At 34.9% G+C, this 11,735-nt stretch overlaps 1 protein-coding gene across 4 annotated transcripts in view; it reads left to right on the top strand.

The window, feature by feature from the left end:
* The window catches only part of LOC147822295 (mirror-image polydactyly gene 1 protein-like), a 38,188-nt gene extending 26,838 nt beyond the window's left edge, over positions 1-11,350 (top strand). For 3 of the 4 annotated variants that reach the window (XM_087197295.1, XM_087197293.1, XM_087197294.1), the window contains 2 exons: positions 10,804-10,837; positions 11,097-11,350. In XM_087197295.1, coding sequence (XP_087053421.1) covers positions 10,804-10,837; positions 11,097-11,288 — 226 coding nt within the window. In that variant the 3' untranslated portion in view covers positions 11,289-11,350. Of the gene's footprint in view, positions 1-351; positions 621-10,803; positions 10,838-11,096 lie in introns of all 4 variants that reach the window. The other variant, XR_015445830.1, reaches the window with a different exon arrangement.
* Positions 11,351-11,735: the final 385 nt, after the last annotated feature.

Genomic DNA, 11,735 nt, shown 5'->3' on the forward strand with positions numbered 1-11,735 from the left:
AGGAGTCACTTGCAAAGTTGGGGCCATGGACAGCATGATTGCTGAAAAGATTGACATTACAAAGAAGCCAAGTGCTTTTCATTGGGACAATAGGAAAGCTGGCTTGAAAGCATCTCAGGAATCCATAAGATCTCACCTTTTGCTGGTTTAAAGATGCAAGAGTGAAAGACTGCTTTGTTAAGAGAGGCTGAGGAAACCCAGCTTACTCAAGGCCTCTATAGCAAGGATACAAGGGGGATTAGCTACTGCCTGAAGTGGCACAAGCCTTGGCATCATCCATATGGTCCTGGTTTTACAGGCTTGCAGAATGTCAGAGTTGTGGGGTCAGGGAGCCTTCTGCCTGTATTTCAGAAAGCCTGGGAGACACAGCATGCCTCTGAAAGGGTGCTGTGGGAAACTGTGAGAGTGAAGCCAAAAGTACAGTAGAGGCCACAGGAAGTTGGAGATGCCAAGAACATAGAATGTCTGCTGAGAAAAACAATGACAAGGAGGGAGAAAACATCCTCAAGAAAGACCACGAGGGCTGCAACTGGCAGTGTTATAGGAATGTATCCACCCAAGCCCTTTTAAGCTCACATCTTGCCACACCTTACCCTGGATTCTTGGCACAGACCTACAAGGTATAATGCTTGCCCAAATGGGTTTTGGTCTTGCTTTGGTCACACTCCTTTCTATTCTTTCTCCCTTTTGAATGAGAATGTTTACCCTGTGCCATCGTATGTTGGAAGTGTTTAACTTTTTAAAAAAATTTTACAGGGGCTTACATTTAAGGGTTTACCTCGAGTCTCAGAGGGGACATTGGACTTGGACTTCTCAGCAGTGCTGGAACTGTTAAAACTGCGGTGACTCTTAGATACGTATTTTGTGTAAAGAGATGCATGCAGGTCTTCTGGGGGCCAAGGGCAGAATATTATGGTTTATATCTAGAATGATCCTGAAAACTCTCCTACACTCAGCAGGGCTTTGGAAAGGTAGTTGTATCATTGGGACACTATAATCAGTGGTGTCCCAGTCTATTAATGAGTTAAGCAGCTGAATGTGCTGTCAGGAGGGGGATCCTATTTAGTCAGGTCACTAGGGACATGAACTGGAAGGATTATAGCTTCTTCCTTGGTTCCTCTTTTCTGTCCTGCTTCCTTACCACCATGATATGAGAAGCTTTATGCTGCCAGATCCTTCCACCATGCTATTTCTCACTTGTAGCCTGCTGACCGTGGACTGAAAATATGAGCCCAAATAGTTCTGTCCTTCTTTAAGTTGTGGTTGTTGGGTATTTTGTGCCAACTACAAGAAAGTAATTTAGACATTAGCACTTAGAAGATACTTGAGGGTCACGTTGCATAGAAATTTGTACAGGTAGTCCTCACCTCTAGAACCAACCATTCCTCCAAGGGTTTTATTTCTTCATATTATAAAATGGTATTAGAAATAAAGATCTGGATGCCAGGTGTGCCCTTTGTTTCTGGAGTGCGAATACTCATGATTTCTCTCTGAAGTAGGAAATGTGTGAATACTAATTACTGCATGTGTGTGTATACTAGTATAACTATACCTATATTCAACTGAACATTCGTTTATTTTGAAATCTAATCTAGTATAACAGTTCATTATAGTTTCCCCCTTTCCTCATCTCTCTCAACCATGAGAAACCTTGCTCCCACCAAACACCATCAATTTACCTATTTGTTCATCTACAGTATATATTATGCATTTTTCAGAGCCATTAACACATGCTTCCATGAGATTTTACTCTGTGTGCAGTTCCTGTAGCCTTACAGTTCCCAATCTTACTTAGTTGTCTTCATTCCCCCAACTCTACCTCTTGAAGTGAGGTTATGCCAAATTTTTTTAAATGTAGTTTTATCATAGTCTGCATTCTATCTTATGATCCTTTGACCTCCTGCTTATATTTTATTTGTATGTATTAAAGTTCACTCTGTGTTACAGACATAAGTTCTGTGGGTTTCAGTAAATGCATAATGTCATGTATCCAGAGTAATCCCACCACTTAAATATCCCCGGTCCTTCCTCTAGTCAAACCTACTCACTGTTTCTTCAAACCTGTGGCATCAACTGACATGTTTTCTGCAACTAATAGTTTTTCATTGCCTGGAATGTCATATGAGTAAAATTATACTTCTGTTGCCTTTTCAATCTGGCTTCTTTCACTTATCAGAATACATGTATGCTGATGCAGAAACTGAACCTTGTTCTTTTTCCTTGTTGAATAGTATTCCATCACTTATTTATATATATAAAAGTTTGGTTATTTATATATATAAAAGTCTGTTTTTATTTTTTTTTTGGTACCAGGAATTGAACTTGGGACCTTGCGCTTGCGAGGCAGGTGGTATAAAAGATATTTTGCTTGCCTCCAGTTTGAACAGTACTTAATAAAACTGTAATAAGCATTTGTGTACAGAGTTCTACCTGAATATAATATTTTCATATCAGTTTAGTAAATGAAGTAGCATGATAACAGATTCTTGTGTTAAATCTATTTTAACTTTATGAGAAACCACCAACACTGAATTAGAGTTCCTGTTGCTCTGCATTCTTGCTCACATTTAGAACCATTGCTTTTGTTTTGTGTTGTTTCTTGTATTTGATAATACCTATTGTAATAGGTTTGTAGAGTTACGTCAATATGTTATTTACATTTTCCTGATGACCTAATTTTGAACGTATTTTATGTTGTTTTTTATCTGTGTATTGTCTTTTGTAAAGTGTCTATTCAGATGTTTGATCAGGTTTTATACTAAATATTTTTCTTTTGGTTTAAAAGAGTTATTTATATTTTAGATAGAAGCATTTTAGCAGATAAGTGGTTTGCATATATTTTCTTCCACTCCATATCTTGTCCTTTTTTGTTTTGTTCTGTTTTTGGTACCAGGGATCGAATTTGGGACCTTGTGCTTGCAAGGCAGGTGGTGAAACCACTGCACTAAATCCCCAGCCCTCTTGTCTATTTTAAAAGTCTTTTAACAGTATGATTAACAGAATACAACTTTTGAATTTTGTAAAACGTGGCTTAAGTTTGTTTGGTTTTTTGTTTTATAGTTGTGCTTTTTGTATTGATTCTAAAACTCATTGCCAAATGAAAAGTCACACAGATTTTCTCCCATATTTTCTTCAGCTTGTAAACTCTGTGTTTACATGTATATCTGTGATCCATTTGGAGTTGATTTTGTGAATGGTATGACGTATATGTGGAATTCTTTTTTATTTTGTATGTGAACATTCCTTTATTCTACTCCAGTTTATAGAAAAGACTATCATTTATCTATTAAATTTCTTTTTCCCTTTGTCAAAAATAAGTTGGCCATATTTATGTGGTCATATTGCGGATATGATATTCTGTTCCACTGATATATATCTGTACCCAGTTGCCAGTATCAGACAGTCTTGATTACTTGAGTTTATATTAAGTCTTGAAATCAGACTTCAGTCCTCCAAACTTGCTCTTTATTACATACAATTCTTTTGACTGTGTTAGTACCTTTGCCTTTAGATACAGATTTTAGAATCAATTTGTTTATATTGCATAAGTCTTTACTAGAATCAAATTTTTTATATATACTTTCAAAGTATATATCCTTTTTAAATTTTCAGTTATGCATCTTTTAAAACTTTAGACATATGGAAATGATTGATGTTTAAAGAGATGGAGTTATTTTTCTTTTTTATGTTAAATTCTTTTATTGGTACATTTTAGGTATACAACACAATTACATTTCTCATTGGCAATTGTACCTTTACAAAATGCATCTTGTTTCTTATTTTTTCCCCATTCCTAGCCCTCCCTTCACCCCCTCCACCCTTCCCTATTTATAAAGACTTTATTTCCATTTTTTCCATTTCTCATCATTTTTCCTTTCCCTTCTTTCCTTTCCCCTGCCCCTCCCACTACCCCTACCCCTTTGAACCTTTTCTTCCTATTTTGCATTATTGATTATTCATTCTAACCATTGGTACATTTTAGGTATACAATGTAATGACATTCATCATTGGAAATTTGCACCTTTACATAATCTCTCTTGGTTCTTATTTTTCACCCTTGCCCAGCCCTCCCTTCAACCCCTCCATTCCTCCCTATTTACAAAGATTTTGTTGCTATTTTTCCATTTTCTCATATTAATCCCATTCCCTTCTATCCGTTCCCCTATCCCTCCCACTTCCTTCCCCTTTGCCCCTTTTCTTCCTGTTTAACATTACCTATTATGCATTTCAGTCCTTATTTACACTTTCAGTTTCTCACACCAGAGAAACTATTTGATATTTATACGTATGTGTCCTATTTATTTCACTTAAGAGTATCACCTCAATGTGCATCCACTTAGCTATAAATGTCTCTAATTTTTAATTTTTTATGGCTGAGTAGTACTCCATTTTATTTAAAAAACCACATTTTCTTTATCCAGTCTCCAGTTGATGGGCATTTGGGCTGCTTCCAAGGTTTAGCTATCACAAACTGTGCTGCTTTGAACATGGGTGCACATATATCACTGTGGTATGATTCTTTTAATTCTTTGGGGAAGATCCCCAGCAGTGGAATAGTGAGCGGGGTTAAATGGGACTTCCAGTCCTAGTTCTCTGAGGTATCTCCATACTGATTTCCACAGTGGTTGCACCAGTCTACACTCCCACCAGCAGTGGAGCAGGGTTCCTCTTTCCCCACAGCCCCGCCAGCATTTGTTATTGGTTGATTTCATGATAGCAGCCATTCTTTCTGGAGTGAGGTGGAATCTCAGCGTTGTTTTCATTTGCATCTCTCGAATGACCAGTGATGTTGAACATTTTTTCATGTATTTATTTGCTATTTCTACTTCCTTGTCTGAGAAATGTCTCTTCATTTCAGATGCCCATTTTTGAATTGGGTCTTTAAATTTGGGAGGTCTGATCTTTTGAAGTTCTTTATAGATTCGAGATAGTAGACCTTTTTCTGAGGAAAAGCAGGTGAAGATTTTTTCCCACATTGTGGATTGTCTCTTCACACTGCTGGTGGTTTCTCTTGCTGTGCAGAAGCTTTTTAATAAGAGGAGATCCCACTTGTTGATTGTTTGTGCTAGTTCACGGGCAACTGAGGTTTTGTTAAAAAAATCTTTTCCTACACCGATGTCTTCAAGAGTTCTACCTAATCTCTGTTCCAACTGGTTCAGAGTTTCTATTTTAATATTTAGATCTTTAATCTATTTTGACTTTAGTGCATGGCGAGAGATATAGGTCTAATTTTAATCTTTGGCAAGTTGAAACCCAATTTTTCCAGCACCATTTATTGAAGAGGCTATCTTTCCTCCACTGAGGGTGTTTGGCTCCTTGATCAAAGATGAGATGGGCGAGTGTGTCTGGCGTTGTTTCTGTATCTTCTAATCTGTTCCACTGGTCCTCAGGTCTGTTTCTTTGCCAGTACCATGCTGTTTTTTTAATCACAGCTTTGTATTATAGTTGGAGATTGAGGATTGTGATACCCCCTGCCATGTCTCTGTTACCTAGAATTGCTTTTGCTATTCTGGGTCTCTTCTTGTTCCAAATGAATTTTTGGATTGTTTTCTCAAGGTCCATGAAGTATGCTGCTGGGTTCTCAATTGGAATTGCATTAAATCTATATAGCAGTTTTGGAAGTATGGCCATTTTCACTATATTAATCCTTCCTACCCAGGAGCAGGGGATATCTGTCCATTTTCTTATATCCTCTTCTATCTCTCTTTTCAGAGTGCTATAGTTTTCAGAGAAGAGGTCTTTGATTTCTTTTGTTAGGTTGATTCCTAGGTATTTCAGTTTTTTGAATGCTATTGTGAAAGGAATTATTTGCCCTATTTTTCTCTCAGTGAGTCTGTCATTGGTGTAGAGGAAAGCTATTGATTTTTGTGTGTTGACCTTGTAACCAGCTACTTGACTGAATTTGGTTATTAAGTCTAGAAGACTTTTGGTGGAGTTTTTGGGGTCTTCTATATAGAGTATCATGTCATCTGCAAATAATGACAATTTGACTTCTTCCTTTCCTGTCTTTATTCCTTTTATTTCATTCTCTTGTCTAATTGCCATGACTAATGTTTCCAGAACTATATTGAACAAGAGTGGTGATAGTGAACATCCTTGTCTTGTTCCTGATTTTAGTGTGAAGGATTTCAGTTTTTGACCATTTAGTATGATATTGGCTGTTGGTTTTTCATAGATGGCTTCTATCAGTTTGAGGTAAACACCATCTATTCCAATTTTTTGTAGGGTTTTTATCATAAATGTATGTTAGATTTTGTGAAATGCTTTTTCTGCATCTATGGAGATAATCATAAAGTTTTTGTCCTTGGCTCTATTGATATAGTGTAGTACATTGATTGATTTGCATATATTGAACCATCCCTGCATCCCTGGGATGAATCCCACTTGATCAAGGTGTATGATCTTGTTGATGATGTTCTGCATTCTGTTTGCCAGTATCTTATTAAGGATTTTTGCATCAATGTTCATTAGTGAGATTGGCCTATAGTTCTCCTTTTCGTTTGGGTCTCTCTCTGCTTTGGGGATCAAGGTGATGCTTGCTTCCAGGAATGAATTTGGGAGTATTGCTTCTCTTTCAATTTCACTGAAGAGTTTAAACAGTAGTGGCAGCAGTTCCTCTCTAAATGTCTTGTAGAATTCAGTAGTGAAGCCATGGGGCCCGGGCTTTTCTTAGTTGATAAGTTTTTAATTACATTTTCAATTTCACTGGTTGATGTTGGGTTGATTAGAATTTTTAGGTCTTCTTCGTTCAACTTTGGTAATTCATATGTATCTAGGAATCTGTCCATTTCTTCTGTGTTGTCCATCTTATTGGCATATAGGTTCTGGAAGTAGGTATTGATGATCCTCTGGATTTCTGCTGGGTCTGTTGTAATTTCACCCTTTTCATTCCTAATTGCATGGATTTGGGCCTTTTCTTTCCTTTTTCTGATAAGGTTGGCTAAAGGTTTGTCAATTTTGTGATTCTTTCGAAGAACCAACTCTTGGCTTCATTGATTTTTTTGTATCATTCTCTTAGTCTCCATTGCATTGATTTCTCCTCTGATCTTTATAATTTCCTCCCTTGTATGAGCTTTGGGGTTGTCCTGCTCTTCTTTTTCTAGAAGCTTGAGGTTCAGCATCAGGTTGTTTAATTGGGCTCCTTCTGTTTTCCTAATATGCGTATTCACTGCTTTGAATTTCCCTCATAAGACTGCTTTCTTTGTGTCCCATAGTTTCTGATATGTTGTATTGTCATTGTCATTTAATTGAAGGAACTGTCTGATTTCTTCTTTAATTTCCTCTGTGACCCATTGGTTATTCAGAAGTGTGTTGTTCAATTTCCACGTGTTTATGAAATTTTTTGAGTTTCTTTTGCTATGGATCGATGGAGTTATTTTTCTGATTTGCCTTTTGTTTCTACTGCACCTCATAACGATGTACAAATACATATTATATTGCAATAAATAGTTTTTAAAGTTTAGAAATCTTCTTTGAGGATTTGTATATACTCTTATGTTCAGTTTATCTGCAGCTAAATAATGCTCTAATATAATTATGTTCACTGATTCTGTTACGTAGTCAGTCACCCATTCTACTCATAAGATTTGCTTCTACATAGATTTTTCTGTTTTTTTTAAAAAATCAGTTTACTCTGCCAAAGATGACAAATCAATTTTTCATCCAGCATCACAACTCTTGAGGTAGAAGATATTAATGTTCAAAGATGGAAAAGATTTGGGCACTTGATACTTGACTAAAGACTCAAAGTCAATAAAGTCACATTGTTAGAATTATGTACCTCAGATTTACTAAGGCCACTCAAATTTAGCACATATAAAATGAAATTTATTCATTCATTCTTAAAACCTTATCTTCTTCCTTAATCCCCTATCTTGATCAGTGACTCAACCAACTACTTACATATCCGAACCAAAACTTCTTTCTTAGAAAACCTATTACATCGATCTTAGTTTTGTTCATTCTGTCTCTCAGCTGATATATCTTAACAAATCCTGTCTTTCTTCCTAATGTTTTATCCTCCATTGCATATCTTCTTGAATTTGTACATTTATTTTTACACTTTTTATGACTGTGTATTGAAATTAGTGTTTCTTCAGGCAGAGCCATTTTCATTTTGTTCTCTGTAGCATTTGTGTTAAGAGAGGAATGGGAATGAGAGAAAAGAAAAACACGCAATCCTCAACTTTTTCTTTCAATTAATCAATTCCATAAATATTTATTGAATATGTACTAATATCAGGTACAGTGCTAGTTGCTGGCGAGTTTCAGCATTATGACCCCAGTTTAAAGAACATGATCTAGGGCCGGGAATTTAGCTCAGTGGTTTCATTGCCTGCTGCGCAAGCTCAAGGACCCGAGTTCGATCCCCGGTACCAAAAAAAAAAAACATGATCTAAATAAGTAAACAGATACTTGAAACAGTATTAATTGGTACAAGGATTATTTGTTCCTAGAAACAGTTTATAAAGGAGCTTCTACTGTATTATAGTCTAGGAGAACAGATGGGTGGGAATTAAGAAAGGCCATTTATATTAACCAAAAACAACAACAAAAGGAGTAGATATCAGCATAATGTTATATGCTACTGTGGAGGTTCCTTTCTCTTCAGTTGAGTCTGTAGCTTTGGAACTTTCAAGAGATCACTTTAGGCTAAATTTTAGACTTAGTTCATAACTAAGTTTTACTTTACTCAAGGACATATTTGGAAGGATTAAATATAAAATGTAATTATATAAATTATTTCTGTTCCTTATATCTTCCCTCCTGTGATCTTCAAATTCTGTGTCTTTTTTCCCCATCTCCTTTGCCGCTTCTGACCTACTTAGTATCTCTCTATTATAGTGTGTATCTCATCTTATTCAACTGTTTGTTTGCCTTCCCTTTACCTCTTGAATTTCCAATGCTTGCTTTTTTTCTTTCTTTTTGGCTTCTGTGTAAGACTAGGAAAAAAATAAGGATCCAACAAGTTAAAATGAGTCACAAATACAAATGTACACATACTTGTGTATGTACATTTGATCTCCTGAGATGTTGACATCTTTCTTCAGTCTCTTTTATTCTTAGGTTTTTTAAAAAACATTAATTTTGGCACTGTGTAAAAATGAGAATAAAAGCAAACAAGTCAGAATTTTCTGATTCACTGATCAGTAGTTCTTTGTTCTTTGAGGTTAGGGTTTTTCTTCTTACTATTGAACAAGGTGACTCACTATAGGTTCAGAAAGGAAAAAGGTGAAACTGACTGATTGAGGGATAAATCAAGAAATGTGACATTTCATGCATGGGTCTTTTCACTTAGAGTGCAAGTGCAAGATTGTCAGTCAGAATTTGCCTCGTATAGAAAATCAATCAATACTTGAGCTTGGAGACATTTACATCAGCAAAATTCTTACTAATTATCATGACTTTGTCAAGTTAGACTGTAGTGGGTATAATTTAGAGTTTACGCAAGATTTAGATTCTTTTATTTTATTTTTAAAAATATTTTTATTAGTATATGTTTACAGTACATAACAATTACATTCATTATTGGGAAGGAGGTACATGTATATAACAACATCTTAATTTTTTTTTACATCCCCTTCCCTTTCAACCCTCCCTCCTGCCATGTCTTGGTCCTCACGCCATTTTCAAAAGAAAAAAAACCTATGTAAGTTCTTCCAAATGCAGAAAACCATATTTTGGACAACAGTGAATGACAGTTGCTTTAGCCTTTAATATTATTCAAGACTCCCCCCTCAACCAATTTTTGAATTCCTAGGTTTGTATATTATTATAGCAAGCTAAAAATTTAGAATTTGCACTTTATAATTTGTGTGATTGCCCCTCAAAATATATAACATGTAATGGTTTGTCGTTTTCTGATACATGAATTTGAACTGGTTTTTGGTGAATCTAACATTTTAAGTCTGATATATGGATCATGAGTGAGCAAAGTAAACCACTTAGTATAAGTCAAAAGAATACTTTCTGAAAACAGTAACTTGGATATCTTAACTTTTTAGTATATTTTCAAAATAATTGAGATTGTGTCTAGAATGTATATAATTCCACTAATATCCATCATAGATTTTCTATTAATTTATTCAATTTTGTGGTTGCCTAAATTATAGGCATATTCTCAGATGTTGTTCAGAACTTCTTTCTTTCCCTTTAATGCATTTCCTTCATCTATAAGTACTATGCCTCTTATGAGACAAAATGCATTTATAAGGGAAACCAATTTATTTTCTTTGTATTTTAGTTGAATAATTTCATATGTGAAAACAAGAAAACAGTCATCTGAAAGAGTGGTCCAATTTTGGTCAGCCTTTCTATGTAGTATATTTGTTTTAACAAATAGTGATTCTCAGGTTAGATTTAGTGTAATTATTTGTCATTGCTTTTGAGGGAACATAGTTAAACTTTGTAATAAAAATACTTGCCATGTTTTACTTGTGATGGTGTCCAAAAGAGAGGGAATACAGTTTGTGATAAGAATTGAAAGTCTAGGAATAAATATAATGATGAGTGTGAGTGCTTCTATCACTGGGGAACTTTCTTCATCTAAGCACATATGAACAATTGATCCTTGTAGTCATATATAGCAGTAAACATTAATAACTTAACAGTCTGAAGTCAGTGCAGAAGATATAGAGCATTATTGAAAGATGGAGTCGAGCAGGTGGCACTTTAATATGTTCAGTGTCATGGTTGACTCTAAAGACTAGTCGAACGACTAGTTCTAAAGATTTAAAAAGCGAACTCATTTTGCTGCACTAAGGAAATGCTACTGATCAGGCTTTCTGTGTCTCTTTTTTCTAGGCTAGAAAATATTAACCCTGAAGAAAATGACATGGTAAGCCATTCTCTGAGGAGATTTCTTGATGTCAGTCTTATATCTTAGAGGCTTAAGTTCAATTGAGTGGGTTTCAAGAACTAAGATGTGGGAAAAAGAAGAATTGACACACTAATAATGTACATCTTTGCTGCAATATGAAAATTCAATAACTTCACTCAGTCAATTTACAATTCACATGTGCCTATTAATTAAAACCCTATATTAAATAAAATATATTAAAACTTCATGTCTGACTAACATATAATGGTGTTGGTAGACATTACAGGAATTACTGAACAGAATAAACAATGCAGACACAGGGATAGCTATTCAGAAGAATGGAGCTATAATTGTGGATAGAATCTACAAGACCAAGGAATGTAAAAAGAGAATAACTGCAGAAGAAATGAATGCTGTGATAGAAGAACGGGATGCTGCTTTGTTTCAGGTAATTCTGCATGTATCCTGAAAAGCATATACTTAACATTTTTTATATTTTATTTAACCATTAAAGTGATTTTTGCCTATGTAGTCTTAATTCACATTAGTTTTTAGCACATAATTAATAGCACAATAAGCGGATATATTAAAATAATTATAAAGCCATTCAAAACACATACCTTCATTTCTTTATAAAATTTATTGCATCATTGTTTAGTAAAATACGTGCTTTATAACATGTTAATTATTATAAAAATGTAATTATATTCTTTAAAATAATCACTTTTATATGAGATTCCTTACTCAAGTAGCAGTTTTGTGAGGACTGTGAAAATGTCTTTTTTTGCTGGTTTATTCCAAATGCCTAATTTACTGGCTTTTAGTAAATGTTATTTAATGGGTCAAATTATTAGTGTACTCTTTATTTTTGAAATAAATTGGACAACTTCTAAGAAGTACCTTGGAAGACAAATTA

The sequence above is a fragment of the Heterocephalus glaber genome, unplaced genomic scaffold (genome assembly GCF_053883595.1).
Source record: "Heterocephalus glaber isolate CG9 unplaced genomic scaffold, H.glaber_assembly_v1.0 deba00001665, whole genome shotgun sequence".
Classification (NCBI taxonomy): domain Eukaryota; kingdom Metazoa; phylum Chordata; class Mammalia; order Rodentia; family Bathyergidae; genus Heterocephalus; species Heterocephalus glaber.